At 41.9% G+C, this 20,776-nt stretch overlaps 1 protein-coding gene across 9 annotated transcripts in view; it reads left to right on the top strand.

The window, feature by feature from the left end:
• The first annotated feature begins 2,327 nt into the window (after positions 1-2,327).
• LOC145340852 (protein unc-13 homolog B-like) overlaps positions 2,328-20,776 on the top strand; it is a 580,250-nt gene continuing 561,801 nt past the window's right edge. For all 9 annotated transcript variants that reach the window (XM_080185311.1, XM_080185327.1, XM_080185336.1 and 6 more), the window contains exon 1: positions 2,328-2,519. In XM_080185311.1, coding sequence (XP_080041437.1) covers positions 2,498-2,519 — 22 coding nt within the window. In that variant the 5' untranslated portion in view covers positions 2,328-2,497. The remainder of the gene's footprint in view (positions 2,520-20,776) is intronic.

Here is a 20,776-nt window from a genome sequence, read left to right on the forward strand (position 1 = left end):
TGTTACATTATTGTTTCTTCAAATGGCGCCAACCATATGTTGAGGCAGTGTAAAATGAACAACAAAAAGCCCACATGCATATAAACAGCTGATAGAAAAGATTGATTGTCTTGACGATATAGTTACAGATGCCCAGCGTACAACCCACATTAACCAGACTGAAGAAGGTTCATTTAAATGATTCACGCTACGTGCCGTCAGGTCGTAAATATACCAGTTCTCGTTCTCCTTTAACTTCTGGAATTACAAAAAAACAGATGAACATTTATACGTTCATGGGCAATAGTTACAGTCTTTCTGTCCAATCATAAAATGACCAACTATGAATGCTTACTTAACATCTGCCAATTAGGCCCTATTAGTTTGACTTATAATTTTAGTTATTCAGCAGGGAATAACCTGAAATTTAGAAAAAAAAAGCTGAAATATGAGGATATTGTGGGCACCGAACTTCACCTGCAGGATTAAGGAGCACTAGGATATCACCGTTTGGTATAGACTTCCATCTACAGTCAGTCAAAAACAGATAGTAAAAAACATATCGGGACGTGCATTTATTATGCACGCCTATTGTCACCGTAGTTCAACATATTCATGGATATACGTCCGGAAAGGTATTAACAAACATGTGCCAATTTGTGATATCACTCGCGCGATGTTTCTTCATGGCTGGGGGTGGGGTGGGTGGGGCGAGTCTCTTTTCTAATAATTCAATTTGGTCCTGTCTGTGGTTGCAACAATTGGGATAAAAGCAATGCTGGAAACACTCAACAAGTCAGGAAGCATCAGTGCAGAGAGGATCAGAGCGGACACTTCAGGTCAACTGCCTTTCATCGCAACGTGTCTACAGTTAATGAATATTCAATCAGAACGCCTAATCTCCAAATTAGTTCAGTCAGCCGAAATGTGGAGGAATTGTAAATATTCACATAAAAGTGTTTTTAAAGGAGTGAATTTTAAATAAAAGTGAATGGGAACGCTGACATTTATTTATATTCCACCAAGAAAGTTGATATCTAATCAAATGCTTTGTGGCAATACTGTAATACATAACTGTAACATCAATATTATATTTATGAAGGAGGAAGAACTATTTGCATCCGTATCCTTATTGTATCATGCACTTAATAGAACATAGAATATTACAGCAATATTTTAGTGAGACTTGTGTTTGTGAGATGCAGGAAGGGTATCCACAGGAAACCATACGTATAACTCAAAAGGACTTGAATTATGTTTAACCCCTTTGTCTGAAATAAACTTTGTAATTTGATTTGATTTATTATTGTTACATGTATTAGTTAGCATATAGTGAAAAGTATTGTTTCTTGCCCGCTATACAGACAAAACATACCGCACATAGAGAAGAAAGGGAATGCAGAATGTAGTGTTACAGTCATAGCTAGCGTGTAGAGAAAGATCAGCTTAATGTGAGGTAGGTCCATTCAGAAGTCTGATCGCCGCAGGGAAGAAGCTGTTTTTGAGTTGGTTGCTACGTGATCTGAGACTTTTGTATCATTTTCCCGGCGGACATAGGGGGAAGAATGTCCGGGGTGCATGGGGTCCTTTTCTGAAGCAGCGGCAAATGTAGGCAGAGTCAATGGGTGGGAGGCTGGTTTGAGTGATGGACTGGGCTTCGTTCACGACCCTTTGTAATGTGTGGGAGCTGGTAGATACGCGCGGTCTAGTGATACAACGAGTGAAAAAAATCCTTTTAGTAAATAACCCGATTGAATGGTGCATGTTTACACCTAACTATCCATCCAGTTTAATTTGGATTAATTTATTTTGGTTTCGCAAAACAGGAATTCGAACCGAGTCCAATTGGCAATGCACCGACTCCTTTTTAAAAAATACATTAAGTGACAAATGTTTATTTCTTTGTGCACCCAGCTACAAGTTGTGTAGATTTCAAATCCCTAGAGGGCTCAGTGTGCAATTAATCCTCTGAATGACAGGCAAAGCCAACTCAGAGTGAGTTGCACTGTGCATCTGTTGTTGCTGCAGCCTGTGTGTGGTGAACTGAGAGCGACCAGCCTGGGAAGGATCACTGCTGTCCGGAAATGAAGCGGAGCGAAGCCTTCACCTGGAGCCCGGGAGGGTTGGCAACGGGAGCGGGTCCGAGTTCCATTGACGTCACTCACCTGACAGGCGCGCGCCGAGCGGGCGCCACCCCCTGCCCGCCCAAGCGCCGCCCCCCGCGCTCTCCCATTGGCTCACTGCTCGGATGGGGCGCTGCGCCATTGGTTGGAACTGCCCATTCCCTCCCCTCCCCCCTCTCTCCCACCCCCCGCCTCTTCCCAGACATGGTACTTCCGCCTCTGGAATCAGGAGGCTAATCAACATGGCGATGGGCTGTCAGTGGCCGTGCCGACACACTCACAGTTGTTTCGAGATGTCAGTGGCGATGCCGGGCGGAGAGCCAGCCCTTCCCCTCCGCCACTAAAATCCTGCTTGACATTTCGCGGCTCGGCTTTGGGCGGACTTTGGTTGCACTATGTCTCTACTTTGTGTGAGAGGTGAGTGTGTTTGCTGAGGGGTGTGTGTTGGGCAGGGTGGGTGGGTGAGTGGGTGGGCAGGGATGGACAGGGCCCTGGGGCACACTCTGCTGGTACCCAATCTGCCTTCAAGTCATCATCGACTTGCCAGCTCCGGAGAGGCGGCATCAGTCATCAAACTAAGGGGGAAAAAGTCTTGATAGCGGACTTGTTGCTGCTTTCAAGAAGCTCTGTCGCAATCATCACTTTATTTTATAAATAAAATGTAATTGATCAAACAGTCTCGGCATAATCTGTAGTTTTTTTCTGCCGCACTAAACTGTTTTCTGTAAATGGCTTGTTGCAGTTTCAGCGTTTATTTGTCTATCCCTCGATCTCCTCCTCCACCCCGTTTCGGCTGCTTGTACCGTATTGAAAATTATTCACACCAAAGTGCCGGTTGTAAATGTTCCAAGCTGTGCTGCTCAGTGAAACTTTTCTTTTAGTGTATCGTGTACTTGGTATGTTTCGCCTTCCAGAGTCGAAATCCTTAAACTGTTAAAATCAGTTCAGGATTAAAATAATCTTTGGGTCTCATCTGAGATACGGTAAGTGTTATCACTTGCCATTGAAACAGGATGGGTTTATGATCAAGTCCGTTTCTATGGTAATTGATCTGAACCCTCCCCTTGGAGGGCGACCATTGTGGCGGATAAACGCCTTGGGATAAACCATCAACACGATAAAGGACAAACTCAAGAGGTTCCTCTAGTTTGCGGATGCACACAGGAGCATTTGGTGTGCGACGGGAGCCTCGCTTAAACACAACCTTTGAACTGATTTATAATCAATACATTACTCTGTTTACATTGTTTTTGGTATACGTGGAAAACTTTTACAGCAAATAAAATGTTACAGGATGCACGCCGTTAGCTGCGAGCTTGGCATTGCGGAAAGGTTTCAGTTTGCTGTCATAGCGCTTGTTCACTTTGCATTTGGCATTTATAAATATTGGACGGGTGAAGATAACTTTGAAAGACGAAACTCGATATCGTCTTTATCTTTGAAGACGTGAATGATTGGTATAATCAACTTAATTTTGCCACATTCTACGAAATTCAATATGATTAATATAGGTTATCTAAAACGGTAGCACGAATATGGAATACTGTGCATCGAAAGCTGGAGGAAGCCATCGTTCCCTAACATATTAAGTGGAAAATTTTGCCTCATCCTTGTTTCATTACTATAATTGAAATATCATTCCATTTACTTTCAATCTGCAAATATCCCAATCTTGTCTCTCTTGAATCGGATTTTATAGCAATTTACAATCATGAAGACTTTTGATTTTGCATATCTGAACTATTTAGACAATTGCAAGACAAATTAGGCGCCTAGATTGCAGGAGGAAAATATGTCCAGTTGATTTCCATCTTGGGCTGTGCATATTGCATTGCCAAGAATTCGGGTTCAGTTCGGAATTTGCGTTTTAGTCTTAGCGAGAAATTTTAATTTCGATGAAGCAGTTGATTCCAAAAATCCAAGAATTAGGGTGTCTGAACCAACATAAATTTATAAGATGAAATATTTCCTTCCCGTAAGATGTTCAATACCTCCAGAACTTACTAAACTCCAACGATCAAAGATATAATTATCAGGAGATTTTTTTTTGCTCTGGTACGTAACTGACATTGTTCACCGCTCTGAATTTATCAGTTCTCGCATGAGCGACTCTTTGGGCCTAAGAACTCTTACAACTATAACACCCAAGTTGTGTTTTTGCCAAGAGGTTTTGTTATTGTAGCAGTGCAACATCGGTATAGCAGCTGAACTTCGGATAAAAGCAAATTACTGCGGATACTGGAATCTAAAACCAAAAGAGAAAAAATGATGGAAAATCTCAGCAGGTCTGGCAGCATCTGTAAAGAGAGAAAAGAACTGACGTTTCGAGTCCAGATGACCTTTGTCAGCTTTGACTCCTTACAGATGCTGCCAGACCTGCTGAGATTTTCCAGCATTTTTTCTCTTTTGGTCACAGCTGAACTGCTATTAGTTCAATATTTTCATCAGATGCAGAATGACCTAGAAGATGTGTCTTCCTTTGCATTTATAGTTTTTTTTTAAGTTTAACAAGGCTTATGGAAATATCAATTGCTAGGAAAGATTTGACTGTCTTTTGGAGTGACCTCTTGCAGTGCTCTGCATGTACAATTATCCAGATTTTATCTTGCTCTTTAATTAGTGTGTCTTCAGCAGTCCCTTAGACAACCACACTGGATCTGGATGACTTGTGTCCACTGTGGTTTGATGGGTTGAAAATGGTTGGTCGGTCCAATGTGTGATCTACAGACTGTACCATGTGCAGCAGGACAGATGATGCTCAAAGGGTTGGGAAGATGAGGTGTTTGGAAGTTTGTGCACTCTCGACAACACGGGAATTTCACACTAACTTCATTGCAGTGTTCATGGAACCCATTTCTTGTGATACCAATTTATAAAAACTTTGCACTCTTGATGACCCTTTGATCTCCCCATTGTGTGCTCTTGATGAACTCTCCTGAATAACCACCTCCATCTCGCCAGTCTCAAGCTCTGCCATAAGGACACAGGGAAGTTTGATTTCTTCAGGGATGTTTTAAGCAAGCTCCTGAGCTCTTTTGCTGCTTTCCTGGAAGATGAAGTTCGGAGTTGAAAAGATTGGGCATTTGGTGTCAGGCAAATGACTGATGTGTCCTGTCCAGCAGAGTGGGTTTTGAGTGATTAGCGTCTCAATGTTGGGTTGTGGAAGATGCTGCTGTTGAACCACCTTTCTTGATGCTGGATTTGGAGGCCTTTGTAAAGGCACACTGCTGATTACTTCTTCAGTGCCTTTTGTAGGTTACATAAGTTTTTGACACATACAGAAGTGCGGCGATCACTGCTGTCCAGTATACTATGACTTTAGTTTCATGTCTGAGATCCTGTTCTTCAAATATTCTTCTCGGTTGACTATAGATTGAAATGGTGTACTTCAGTTGATTCTGGATTTCATGGTCCACGTTTGCCTTCATTGAGAGGAGGCTCACAAGATGTGTAAAATGGTTCACATTTTTCAGGATCTGGGGTGAGGTAGGAGCTGGTTGGAAGGGGACTTTAGTTTTCAATGTATTTACTGAAAGGTCCATCCTCATATGCTTGGGAGATTGAGTTGGCAGTGACCTGCAGTTCAGTTGCTGCATGACACTGACACAACCTGTTGGGTTGATTTTGGTTTTGGATTGAAGGCAGTGTAGATTGGACGGTTTGCTTTCTATCTGTAAATTATTTTCACTTATGTGGGTAACTTGATGGAGGTGATATGCAGTACTGCAGCAAGGAAGGTGGAAAAGGTGGATGGCGCAATGAGGCAGCTTGGTTTGACCCCAGTTTTCATTGAGATGGAGGATGGGATTTTCCAGCCTCACTTGTTCCACAACTGTAAAATCCTAACTGAGGTAAATGGACTTTCCATGGCCCATCTCTCACTCGCTCTGATTCCCATGATGGGAGGGTGGTAAAATTCCAGCCACAGATTGAAATCCTTGCCCGCACCTGGGATTTTCTGGTCCCTCCACAGTAAATGGAGATTTAGCTGAGCGCCAAATTCTCTGTTCGTGCTGGCAGCAGTAATGGGGCATGAGTGGCGAATTCTGACCAGGGTGTATGGTGTTCTGTTGGTGACGATCACAGCTTGCATGCCGTTGTGGAGGATGATAATATTTCTGAGGCTAACTAAATTTGAGACAGATACTGCATAAGCATTTGATCTGACACAGTCAAAGGCATTTGTGAGGTTGAAAAAGGCGCATGCAACAGGTTGGTGCTGATCTTTGCGTTTTTCTTGGACTTATATGCAGTTGAGATCATATCTGTGGTGCTTCTCAATGGGGGCAAACTGCACTGCACCTCTGGAAGGAGCTTTTTGGCCATTGAGAGGAGGCAATTGAGGAATGTCCTTACAACGATATTCCTTGTGGCAGACAGGTAGGGAGACTTCCCTTTGGTTAGTGCAACCTGACTTGGCTTTCTCCTTTTAATATAGTCACAATCACAGCCTCCCTGGCATGCACTATTCTTTCTGAGTGAGCAGTGCCAGGGATGTGTGTCTGCCCTATTTCAGAATTTTTTGGCAGGGATTCTATCTTCGCTGAAGGCCTTGGTGTCTTTCAACTGTAGAATGGCTTTTGCAGCTTCACTCTGGAATCAGGTGGTGTCAAGACTTAGCTGGTTTGGATATTGTGAAATGGAGTTGAGGACATTCAAGTCAAAGATAGTCTTGGTTGAGACGTTCTTCAAAATGTTCGCTTCAGCAAGTGCTCATTGCCTCCGAGCTCCTCTCCATACATGGCTTGCAGCAGAGTGGGCCCTTGAATGCTTGGACTAGACAACTTGACGGTGCTGAAGTAACCACACATTTTGTTGATGTCTGAGTTGTTGGGTCTCCTATACTCTCTATTACCTACCATTTGTTCTTCATGTCACAGGTTTTATTTTGTATCACTGCTTTCATCCATCTTGTAGGTGGATGACAGATATGATCTCAACCGTATGATGAATTCAAGAAAAATGCAAGGATCAGTCCCAACCTGTTGATCTTGAGGTGTGGTGAAGTTTACAGTTTGTAAAAGCCATGCGCTTGATTAGTTTCTGTATTGTGTGGTTGTTTTCATTAAACCAGTCATTATGTTTCCTGATAGAGAGACCAAGGACCTCTTCACAGATGCTTGTTATGCTGGACGTTGGGGTTGAGCAGGCACGATGGACACCCCCTACATCCTGGTGGCTGACTGTTAGATTGGAGTGAGCTGCTGAATGAAAAGGGCGCCTTGATGGGATCTTTGAGGGCTTCAGTGTTAATTTTCTTGTGGCGTTGCTTGAATTGTGTTGGATACAGGCTGATGGCAATGGTAGATTAGCTCGTGCAATGATGTGGACATCACCCTTGCTTGACTGATGATGTAGTGGATTGAGTACCAGTGTTTGAACTGTGATTGTTGCTCTGAGCTCCTGTGCTTGTCTTGCTGGAACAGGGCGTAAGTTGTGACAAGGTCATTTTCTGTGTCACTCAATCGGGAGAATATGTAAAATCGTACAATGATAAAACACTCAGTGCTTCAAAATTTAATCCATAATGGAAACGCCTATAAATTCAGCAAGTGGAGCTGGTGTACTTAAAATGCAGATCAGGTAAATATGTTGAGTATATGATATATCCACTGATGTACCAATGTTAGGTTAGATTTTACCAAGGAATGCAGATAATTACAGTATACTGGTGTATCCTTTATCAGTGAATTGTGTTCAATACTTTTTCAAATAATATGCAATGTAAACCAATTAATTTAGCTAAAAACCTTGGAGTCAGTGACACAATTTTGTCATAATGTTTTCAGCTTGCCCTATTGTGTGTTTCGTTTTAAAATGGAAATGGTGACTCTTGATGGACTGACTATATTGTACAGAGTAACAAAACTATATTTTATAGTTGATTCCAGATGGCATACATGATAGCAATTTTCTAACAGCTTTTCAAGTCTGTTTTCATTTTTCAGGAAGGTTTACTTAAAGGATTCCAGCTCCTTCAACTCACGAGCATGGAAGTTTAGCAATTGTTTCATCTTTTTAATACTGCATAATTCAACATGGACCAGATTGGAATCACAGCTGTGGCTGATATTCACAGTTGGGTTTCTTCTAGCTGCAAGTTTTCAATCTTGTCCAGGCTGTCAGATACTGCTCCAGGTGGCTGTTGGTGCTTAGCTGTTGGAACAGAAAGAAAAGTGACAGGTTGCACACCTCATCATTGTGATTCAGCACCTTTCACACCAGCTGATCCCAGAATAATGCTGGTGAGGGCTCTGGTGATGTTTGATATCTCTTGTCCATCTTACTTAAGTTGTTAACTTTGCATCAAATTAAGTCAACTTTAGGGATTTTAATGAAATTTTTCATATAGTTTTAGAAGTGGCAAGTTTGTTGCATTTAAACTATCTCTTTTTAAAATTATAAAGCGATTTGGGGTTGGGTCAACATTTTCGATAATATTACATTGACATGTAATTTTAAAAAGTCAGTCTAATCTAAACCAAGACAACAGCAGATCTATTAAACCTTGCCTTTGTGTCTGGGCTAGGAAATGAAACACCATGAAGCTCAAACATGATGTTTATCTAATTTTAATGAACTGAGGACAAGACAAGTAATATTGTTATAATAGTCTTAAAATGGAAATGATTTGAAATGCTTTGTTATTCAGTATAATGACAGCATTCAGGACAAAAATTTGGATCTCCAGCCTTAATATGTGGACAGATTGAGGTTATAAAATTACAACTGTGAGAAATCTGTGGTAGGTAACTCCTTTCTATGTATTTAAAGCGTTGCTAGATCCAAGTGTACTATCTCTGTTAATTTTTATGCTGTCACTCTTTATGGAGTGACACAGTGCTCTGTAGTTCAAACTACACAGTGCTGTGTAGTTGTCGCCACACAATGTTCTGGTTTTAAGCATGTTATTGAAAAGATGTTTTGCAGTAGCAATTGTGAGGAATATAGATGGATTTAAATGCAGAAATCACCTGAATAGAAAAGTAATGGAACTGGTGCTTAATTGTCTATTCAGATAAGTGTTTTACGTGGCTACCTTTTGCAAGTTTTACTGGAAGGTGTTCTCTGATCTTGTTCATATCCACCTTGCTACCAGCAAGCGTGGAGTTTTAGCCAAGTGCCAAATTCTTTGTTTTATTTTTGTCACATGTATTAGTATACAGGGAAAATATTGTTTCTTGCGCACTATACAGACAAAACATATCATTCATAGAGATGGAAACGAGAGTACAGAATGTAGTGTTACAACCATAGCTAGGGTGTAGAGAAAGATCAACTTAGTGGAAGGTAAGTCCATTCAAAAGTCTGACGGCAGCCGGGAAGAAGCTGTTCTTGAGTCAGTTGGTACATGACCTCAGACTTTTGTATCTTTTTCCTAACGGAAATAGGTGGAAAATAGAGTGCCTGGGATGCGTGGGGTCCTTTTAATTATGCTGGCCGCTTTGCTGAGGCAGCGGGAAGCATAGACAGAGTCAGTGAATGGAGGCTGGTTTGTGTGATGGATTGCAATCTTGGGCAGAGCAGGATCATACCAAGCTGTGATACAAACAGAAAGAACGGCTTCTATGGTGCATCTGTAAAATTTGGTGAGAGTTGTAGCTGACATGCCAAATTTCCTTAGTCTTCTGAGAAAGTAGAGGGATTGGTTGGCTTTCTTAACTATAGTGTCAGCATGGGGGACAGGACAGATTGTTGGTGGTCTGGACACCTAACAACTTGAAGCTTTTGACCATTTCTACTTCATCCCCATTGATGTAGACAGGGGCATGTTGTGCACTATGCTTCCTGAAGTCAATGACTGTCTCCTTCATTTTGTTGACATTGAGGGAGACATTATTGTCATCGCACCAGTTCACCAGATTGTCTATCTCATTCCTGTATTCTGTCTCGTCATTGTTGGAGACCGACCTACTACGTGGTGTCGTCAGCAAACTTGAAAATAGAGTTGGAGGGGAATGTGGCCACACCATCATAGGTGTATAAGGAATATAGTAGGGGGCTGAGAACACAGCCTTGTGCGGTACCGGTGTTTAGGATGATCATGGAGGCGATGTTGTTGCCTATTCTTACTGATTGTGGTCTGTGAGTTAAGAAGTTCAGGATCCAGCTGCAGAGGGAGGAGCCAAAGCCCAGGCCATGGAGTTTGGAGATGAGATTCATGGGAATAATGGTATTAAAGGCTGAGATGTAGTCAATAAATAGGAGTCTGACATAGGTGTCTTTGTTATCTAGTTGTTCCAGGGTTGAGTGCAGGGCCAGAAAGATGGTGTCTGCTGTGGACCTGTTGCAGTGGTAGGCAAACTGTAGTCAACCCAGCCAGTTCAGGAGCTGGAATTGATTCGGCCACCTTTCGAAGCACTTCATAACGATGGATGTCAGAGTCACTGGTTGATAGTCATTAAGGCACGTTGCTTGGTTTTTCTTTGGCACTGGGATGATGGTCATCTTCTTGAAGCAGATAGGGACCTCAGATTGGTGTCAAGAGAGGTTAAAGATGTCTGTGAACACCCCCACTGGCTGATCCGCGTAGAATCTGCTCGTCCGGATACCTCATCCGTGCCAGTCGCTTTCCATGGGCTGACCTTTAAGAAGACTGCTCTGACATCTGCAGTGGCGACCTCAGATACAGGTTCATCCAGGACTTCCAGGTGGAGAACATGCTGTCACTGTCCTCTTGCTCATAGAATGTATTGAACTCATCAAAGAGGGGTATGTTGGACCAATGATTTTCCATACCTTCATCTTGTAGCCTGTTATGCCTTGTAGACCTTGCCATAGTTGGTGGGTGTCCGTGTGGCTAGCTTGGGACTCTGGCTTGGTCTGGTACTGTCTTTTGGCATCTTTGATTTATATCCTGAGATCGTATTCCCCTCCCATATCCAATACCAGGACAAAGCTCTCACCTGTCAATAAAATTGAAAGTGTCAGAAAACTATAGCATAGAGTTCACCAAAGACTAACTTGAAGGGCTCCCATTTTCCCACAGTTATGTCACTTTCTAGGAAAATACCATCCATGAATTTCTCAGTGACCGCAAAGAATCACACAAGTTTTCACGCTTTATGACTTTTACTTTAATACAAACTAAAATCAAACACAAAGCATTGCATAGCATATGGTTGTGGGTAACAAGTACACTAAATTACAGAAAAGATATTTTCCCATTAACTAATTAGCACAGTTGATATCCCCTGGTACGTTTATACTTTATGCCACTATGGAAATATGTAACCATCTCGTAAAGTCCCAGATTCCTGACGTTCATACAACGGGCTCTCTTCTCTTTGCCTCATAAAAGTCTTACAATGTCCTTTTAAAAAGTCTCTTCACCCAGCCCATCAGAGTATAATCAAATTGACTTCCAGCAGCAAGGCACCTTTTGGCAACCTCCTGGTCTTTTAAATCTTCTTAAGTCCCAACTTTTCAACCAGGAACCTGTGCTCCCTACTTAGCATTTTGTTGGCGATTAGCTCGGAACAGTCTCTTCCTCTTTGTGGTACAACAGCCACTGTTTTTTGGCTTTCCTCTTGTGGTGTCTTTAACTGAGACTGAGAGTTTGTGTTCAACATGATCAGCCACTCTTTTTTTAATCAGGGTGTGAAAAATTTTACTCGAGTTTCTATGAATTTCAACCTGGCCCTCTGTCCTCATGACATCCAAATCACATGGGTGTGTCTTCAGACCGATTTTAGTATGATTCACACCATCCTCCTTTCCAGGCCAACTTGTTTTACCTAAAATTAAAAGACAGTTTAAAACATGACTGTCTTGGAATTCATAACTGTTATGAGATGCACAATTTTTGCGATATTTAGGAATAAAGTGGAATATTATAACTTAATCTGCAGAGGAATGCTTTACAATATTACATTTTATAATATTAATAAATAACTTGGTATAACTGCGACTGACTTCTGAGGGAGATGGCAATTCCTGTGCTACTAAATAATCTTACATTAGTTGATCAAATATATTTGTGAGAGAGTATTATTGTGACTGTAAAATATTGCAAAAAAACTTTTGACCAGAGTCAAAATACTTGAATAGCCTATAAACAAGTGGAAACCAGCATCATTGTGTAAATAATTATTTTCTGTTCATAACAAAATGACAGGAAATCAGTAGATGTAGAATGCTGATTTTTGAGCAGTTTGCTGGCTGAGACAACTAGCGTGAAACATAGAGGCTCTTGGCAAATGTGAAAACACTGACTGGTGCTTGCTTGTATGGATCGCTGAAGTGCAGAATTTCATCAAGAAAAATTAAGAGTGTTGATGCGATGGTACAGTTTTGTGTCACTCCCACCTTCACTGAGATTAGGGTCTGTGGTGATCATGGCTTACATGTTATCATTGGAAGTGAAAGATCATGGCAAATGTCTGAATGCAGAAAAATTAAAGACATACCATAAACCTTTGTTCCAGAGGCAGATTTACAATTTGTGGGTGTATGGCCGTCATGACTTGCATGGAGAATCACTAATTGCCCTCCCTGTAGGACTTGTTGAAAACGAGCTTCCTGGGAATTGATAATTAACCAAGCAGATGGAGCTCATATACCGAGCCTTGTATAAAGCAGGACCCTGAGTGGGTCTGTTATTCCTTTTGCCCCAGTTGTGTTCACCACAAGCTTGTGGTTTTTGTTTTACATTGTTTTGTGCAATAGAAGTACTGTTCCTTGATAGCCAACTCCTGGAATTATTATAGTGGGGTCCCATGCTCATGTTCATTTCCACCCCACCCACCCTCGTCCACAGACCACAAGGACGTAAGCCACAAAAAAATGCACAAGTTGATCACTGCTTTTAATTTGTAAAAGCACACCTATCTGAATAATTGCTGATTGAAATTTATGCTCAACTCTTGTCAGAATGACGATAAAGATGGTCAATATTGCGATGTGTGTCTTAACTTTCTGATGAGCAAGGAGGGGGACAAAGTAGCTGATGACATCACTGCAGTACAAAGCAATGCTGAACAGAATGACCCTGTCCAGTGCTGGAACAAAATCATCCAACCAACAAAATGTATATGCTGCCATTTAGTTTCTTTCAGTCTCCTTCAGTTTCGCAAGTTAACTTCCTTATTTTCTCTTTCTAAAAATCAAATAAATTATTACTCTAAATTCACGAGTGGAGTGCCCAGTGAGTTCAAGTCCAATATCAGTGACTCCATTCTTTGCCGGAGAAGAGACTTTATGAAGGCCATTCTTAGCAACAGTGATTAGAATTAGTATGTGAGCTGTGGCCATTATATCACACTAGCAATGGCCCATTTTGAAAACAGAATTTAAGCAAGTGAATGTGGAAGACCAACAGATGTTTAAAATTGTCTTGCTTCATCCTTTGTCAGCATGGCAATTGAGATAACTATTTTTTACAAAAGCATCAATACAACATTGTAGGCAAAGTCTTGTAAAGACATGCTTTCAGTTGTCAATATTACTGAACTTGTCAAGTGCTTCTGACTCATCATACTTCGTAAATAATTTTTACCCCTTTTCAATTCAGAAAAAGGACATTTACTGGAAGCATTCCTGAGAGGTTATGTTAAAAGTATTTTCAAAATAGTTTCCACATTTGGAAAGATTGTCTGCAGATCATCATGTTCAGAGCAGCTGGTGGTCGTGAATGAATTGTTTCACTTCATTTACAAAGCTATTTGTGTTCTATGTCCTCTCCAGTAAAATTGACTTAATTTTTTTTACTGCAGTGGCTTTTAACATTCTCATATAATCAGAAAGCACACAAAATAAATCAACAATTGTGCAGCTTTCAATAAAGTTGTATCAACATTTCACAAGTTGCTGACAGCATTCATTCTTGTGTTAAACGGTTCCATAAAAGAGTAAAAATGGAAAGACCTACTTTTCAGATCTCTTTGCTAAGAATTTTACTTCAGCTTTCTTGTATGGTTTTCCTGAATTTAATGCCACAATGTCAAATATAGATGACCTGGAGGAGGGAACCGAGTGTATGGTGTCGAAATTTGCTGATGACACCAAGATTGGTGGAACGGCAAATTGTGCGGAGGGTGTGGAGAGTCTGCAGAAGGATTTAGATAGGCTGGGCGAATGGGCCAGGAACTGGCAAATGGAATTTAATGTTGGCAAATGTGAGGTTGTCCACTTTGGTAGGAATAATGGTAGGAAGGACTATTACTTACGGGGCGAAAAACTGCAGCATGCGACGGTGCAGAGGGACCTCGGGGTCCTTGTGCATGAGTTGCAAAAACCCAGCCTGCAGGTGGTCAAGAAGGCGAATGGGATGCTGGCCTTCATAGCGAGGGGGATTGAATATAAAAGTAGGGAGGTCTTGCTACAGCTGTGTAGGGCACTGGTGAGGCCGCAGCTGGAGTACTGTGTGCAGTTTTGGTCGCTGCACTTACGCAAGGATATTTTGGCCTTGGAGGAAGTGCAGAGGAGGTTTACTAGGCTGATTCCAGAGTTGAGGGAGTTGAACTATGAGGAGAGGCTGAATAAACTAGGCTTGTACTCGTTAGAGTTTAGAAGAATGAGGGGAGATCTCATTGAGACGTATAAGATGTTGAATGGGATGGGTAGGATAGAGGTGGAGAGGCTCTTCCCGCTCAGAAAGGACAGTAGGACTAGGGGGCACAGCCTCAGGATAAAGGGGGGGGCGGTTTAGAACGGAGTTGAGGAGGAACTTCTTCACTCAAAGGGTGGTGAACCTCTGGAATTCTCTGCCTGTTGAAGTGGTGGAGGCTGCCTCGCTCAATATTTTTAAGACGCGGGTTGATAGGTTTTTGATAGGCAAGGGGATTAAGGGTTATGGGGAGAGGGCGGGAATGTGGAACTGAGCCACGACAGATCAGCCATGATCTTATTGAATGGCGGGACAGGCTCGAAGGGCTAGATGGCCTACTCCTGCTCCTACTTCTTATGTTCTTAAATGTTTCTTTTATATCAAAGTTAATTTTCAAAGCCAAAACGACATCTCCACCAGCGGTGTCACAAAATTGTTTGACCATCAAATGTTTTCCATTTGCCTGCTCCAAGCTTGATTGCAACATATTCCACCAATGCGTGCAATCCTGAAAAAAAAAGGCATGTACTTTCTGAACAAGGTTTCCTCACAGCATTCAGCTGCAACATTGCAAATTAAATTCAAAGTGTGTCTGGAACACGGAAAAGATAATACACAGGAACTTGCATTCAGTTCAGTCTTGCTTGTAGACCCAAATATGTTCCTGTCATATTTGTGGCATTATCAAAGCTCTGCCTGTGAAAATGTTTAATGTCCAAATCTAAATTTACAATGATTTCCGAACCGTAGTCTCCAGTATCAAGGATATACCTAGCAATAGCAGAAAAAAGAATTTAAAAAGGCATGCTCGGAAGCAATTTGTCCACCAATGGGTAGACATCTGCTTTGTGGCAGCAGTAGCCAACATTCCAAAAGCATAATGAGACGTAATTTGCCCGATAATACAATTGGCATGCACCTACACAAGATAGGGCAATTTACACCCAATCAGTAGAAACAGCTTACCCAGATGACAGAGATCAGTGGCGGTATACAGATGCTAATATCTAAGGTTAAGGAGTTTGAGTGATGCAGACAGCCAAATCCACAGAATGAGACATCAGAAGCGAAAGGATATGATTGCCAGCATCCTTAACACAGAAGAAGGCTAGTTTTACATCTACAGCCCAGGAGGCCAGTTCCACCTAACAGCCAGAGAGGGTACCGAGAAGCCATTTTTCATCTACAATTCAGAGCCAAGATATATTGCAGAAATTCTTCTTAAAAATGCAAGTTCATACCTTCGCTGAACCAATGAGAGACAGTTTCCCATACCTGATCATCAAAGTTCTGTTGCTGTAAGAGCTGGATTTGACTTGGATTTACTAAAGTGGATGTTGTTTGGGAAAAGGGGTTCTCAGTGAGCTCAGGGAACGTGGATATAGTTTGGGAATGGGAGGTAAACTCAGGGAAACTGCGTAGGGGTGATTCTCATGTCCTGCTGCATTGCTTTTGAAATGCAGCGGACCGGGAGACTCAAGCAGAGGCCGTTTTGGAGGTCCCCACTGGGCGCTGCAGCCTCTGCATATCTGCCAGTGCCAGAAGTATTTCACTCCAGCAAGATTTAGTATAGCTCCCCACTTGCGGGGAGCTGGCAGCCTGACCCTGCTGGAGTGAAGGGGGCCAATCGAGGCCCCCAGAAGGTCAGGCAGTGGGGTGGGGGGGGGAGGGACCTGGGAATTGCCATCCTGAGCCCCCTGGCACTGCCTGAGGAGCAAAGTGTCTGCCCCAGGGGCATCTTGGCACTGCCTATTGGCATAGGGTAGTGCCAATGGAGCAGGGCCTAATGGAGGTGGGAATTGGGAGGATCCCACCTCCACTTTGCACATGGATCAGTGAGAGAGGGAGGGAGGGAGGGAGGCCGGCCAGAGATTGGGGAGTGGGGTGGTGGTGGCTTCAGCCTGCTGAGGTGGCTGGGGCTACTGGTGGTGGGGGGGTTGCCGAAGCTGGCCCTGGCATGTTTGGAGGGGGGGAGGTGCGGCAGCAATCAGGCCATGGGGGTTGCACAGCGAGGGTGACAGGGCTGGCCAGCAATTGGGAGGCTGGCAGCCAAGGACATTGTGCATGCGCTGATCTCGGCACTGACAGATTGGCGCATGTGCAGTGGCCCACTCAGCACTATGCTGCAGGCCTTTCCAATGGGAATAGATCCTGCCCACAGCTTCTTGAACTGATTCACGCCAGTGCGTTTAGCAGTGCAGAGTGTGCGAGATTCATTTTGAAACTCCTGCTGAAAAGTCAGCGTGATTTACTCCAGTGTTCCTGCAAATTCGACACACAATTTTTTAGAATTGTCCCCTATGTGTTTAAGGATACACTGACACTATAATCCACATAATTATGTCATGTATTTTTCTTTTCCATTTTATAAATACTCTTGTTTGCATTAAGACTGGATGATTTTATCACTGAATTGTACATGGCTCCGCACATTTATCCAAACAAATATACATAACTAAGAACCAGTGTTCCAAGTTGGGACATTCTTACATATAATATGAGCAGGGTTCATAATACGAACTGTGAAGTTGTAGCTAGACAAAGCAAGAAATCACTCTGCAACTTTATTATCAATGTTCACATATCTTAAAATGAGTGTTAATTTGTCCACATGACACATCTGGTGTAGAATCGACTATTATGGAATAGTATTTGGCATCTTTTATTTCCTTTGTGTGTTGGTTTCTAAGCCACTTTTCTATTATAGCAATGAAGTTATTGTAGGTTTGGAGTGTTAAAATGTTGGTCTTCCCTGAACCACAATATTGATAACTTGTCAAATACTCTTTAAGAAGCTCATCAAATTCACTGAGATAATCAAGAAAAACTAAAAAAAAATCCCTACAAGTTGACATTACCCATCACACAAATCACCCTCCCATCCACTGACTCCGCCTCCACTCCCCGCTACCTTGGAAAAGCAGCCAGCATAATCAAGGACCCCCCCCAAAAAATATCCCTGACTTACTGTCTTCCATCTTCTCCTGGAAAAAGATATACAAGTCTGAGATCACGTACCAACTGACTCAAGCATAGCTTCTTTCCTGCTGCCATCAGACTTACATTAAGTTGATCTTTCTCTACACCCTAGCTATGACTGTAACATTACATTCTGCACCCTCTCCTTTCTTTCTCTCTCAATGGTATGCTTTGATGAGCGTGCAAGAAACAATACTTTTCACTGTACCCCAATACATGTGACAATAATAAATCATTGACTCATCATGTCCCCTTAGGGTAGTCCCAGAGAAGGCAGCAGTTTGATTCTGGCAACAGCATGTATCAGCACTTTCCTCCAATTAGAACACTCCTTTTCAAACCAAACTGCTGGTAATGCAGCATCAGTTATTCCAGATAATTTACATCTTTGAACAAATGCACATAGATTTAATGAGCTTAGGAAGTTTCATGGACAGCAAGATCTCTTCCAGAATTTCTCCAATTAGAGTACCCATTGACGAATGCTTGTTTGTCATTTCTAGGAAGTAAGTAACAACCACAGCAGTAGATTATCTTAGAGGTTTCTGAGGGAAAAAAAAACAACCAATTCCTAATTTCTGTCACCCATTTCTCTTCACCCTCAGAAAGTGGGATTTATGAAGACTTCTAACCTTCTCCAAGCTCACATTCTTTTCTCAAAATTTCCATATTACCAAGTATTCTGGTTTATTTAATACAAAATGTTCGATCACATCCAATGGAACAGATTTTGGCTATAAGGCAATGTCTTCTGGGTAGGTTTCTTCCCTTGCTTCAACAAAAGAGTTATCAATATCTTGAAGTTCCATTGTCATGTCAGAGTGCCTTTCTTAGTCAACTTTTTCCAGCAATGTGGTATCTCCAGAAACTGGCAAGTCTAAGCCATCAGACTGTTAGTGGATGAGGATATGTGCAGTTTGTGCACTATTGAATACTTCAAACTTTTAAAAGTAAAATGACAAACTGTCTTTTTACTTAACTTTGTCCTCTTGCCTCGCCTTCAATTTTCTGCATTTCTGACAGACGGATTGAATGAATGTGTCACTTCTTATTGCTAAAGAAATGATCTTGAGTTTAATGAATTTTCTCAAAGAGCAGACTCTTGCACAGGCAATCCCATGTTAATCTAAGGTCTGCAAAAATTGGATCCATTTTTTAACTATGAAGCTGTGACTCTGGATTTCGAACAATACTCCTTCTACTCCTGTACATTCTCCTGATTTGAGGGATTGAGCTGCTAATCATCACAAACTAGCTTCATGGGCTGTTTCACTTTTGTTTGCATGCCTGACTCTGAACTTCATCAGAACAAGTGATTCCCTAGAGGGCAAAGAAGATTTGCATTAGAGTGGAGGAAATGCATTCGGGATATTTTGAAAGAATCCCTGTAGTAATTCAACACCCTTACCTACTCATGGCCTGTGACTTCCAAACTGGAGAAGAACCATGAGAGAGGAAGCCCAAAGAGGCCAAGTCAGACAGCAGAAGTGCACAGCTCCCCAAATAACTCCACCCCACCTGGGTTGTGCATCAGACTTCATAAAATGCACTGGACTGGAGGGAAAGCAAGTTATTCTCAATCCTGAGCAACTGTTCTGGGAGAAGTTAGTTCATTAATGGGGCAAGTAAGTGACTTAAATAGTCCTTAAATGCCATTGTTTCCAAATTAGAGAGGTTGTTTATTTCTTTGGTTATCCAGTTTCTTATTCCTGTATTAAGGGATTTTGCTTTAATGGTGTAAATTGCATTACAATGCTGCACCCAGTCTTTTATAGCTTTTAATTATTCTTGCTCACAATGGCTTTGCTGAAGTTTCACTGTGAGCCATTTATAGCTCAGCTCTTTATAAATCAGTGAATTGAGGTCATGATGACCAAAACTAAATACTGTTTCCTGCTTGCTTTGTTTGGAGGGTTGTTTCAATTCAGTTTGCAAGGTTCAAAGCACTAAATTGCAGGTCTGACGCGTGCTTAGTTTTGGTTAACAATTGAAGATCTTAAATTGTTTTGTATCAGGTTTGATGTAAATCACCTGTTGCAACTTGAGAAAATCAGCCAGACAGGGTGTGTAATAAGTCAATTTAAACTTTTCATAGTAATGTTTGGTGCTGAGATTCTGGCAAACCTGCCTTTGTAATAACAGTATAAATGATGGTCTAGATCTTGGTCCTTGCTATGTACTTATATTGATGTTGGAGAAACTGCACTCAGCACTGTATCTTAATATTTGCATGACATCACCAATCGCTAGTGAGGGTAACTGTGCAGAGTAAAGAAGCAGCCTGTATTGAGCACGTATTGTTGACAAAGCTCTTTTCAGTCTGTCAGTCTTCGTACCTCCTAGCATCAATCCTGTGGATACAATGCAGAAACTGACAAAGAGGACGACAAACAGCACTTGCTAGCAACCGGCGAGGAGGAAAATATTGTCATTGAAGTCCGAGAAAGGACTTTGAAGACAAGTTATCCATGTGTGCCAGACAGAATGGGCTCAGTGGACTTCAGGAACGGTTGTCCGGTAAGATGATTGAAGAATGATTGCAGAAGCAGATATAGAACTGGAGGTGTTCTTAAAAAAAAACACAGGTCAAAGTTTGATTTGTGCCTTGTTTTAAAAGGGAAAGGCAAGGTAAGGTAGCTACTGAAAACAACATGCAACCTGTGCACACTGAAGTCCTCCCATTTGGAAAAAATTGGCAAGAGATTTGGGCGCCATGGGACTCTGCAGTGAAAATGTGAAGTGATGGAGCTCCTGCATGGAGCAGTTTGACTATTTTGTGCAAGCAAACAGAAGAGCAGAAGATTTTAGAGAGCCCATGTTCCTGAGCGTAGTGGAGGAGAAAGAGGAATGTTTAATCTCTTCAGAAGTTGAATGCAGTCAGAGAAGCCAGGCACCAAGATATATGAAGAACTTGTAGAGATTCTGCAACCACACTTTAGTGATTATAGAACGCTTCAGATTTCACAAATGTAATCAAGACTGCCCAATTTGGCTGTATTAAAAACACTTGCTCACTACTGTGAATTTGGTGATGTGTTAAATGATACAATTTGGGATAGACAGCTCTGTGGTCTGACAGATGAGGTAATACAAAAACAGATGTTAACCAAGAGTAACCTCACTCTGAAAATGGCCCTGGAAGTTGCTG

This window comes from Carcharhinus amblyrhynchos, chromosome 1, assembly GCF_965287045.1.
Source record: "Carcharhinus amblyrhynchos chromosome 1, sCarAmb.v2.hapA, whole genome shotgun sequence".
NCBI lineage: Eukaryota > Metazoa > Chordata > Chondrichthyes > Carcharhiniformes > Carcharhinidae > Carcharhinus > Carcharhinus amblyrhynchos.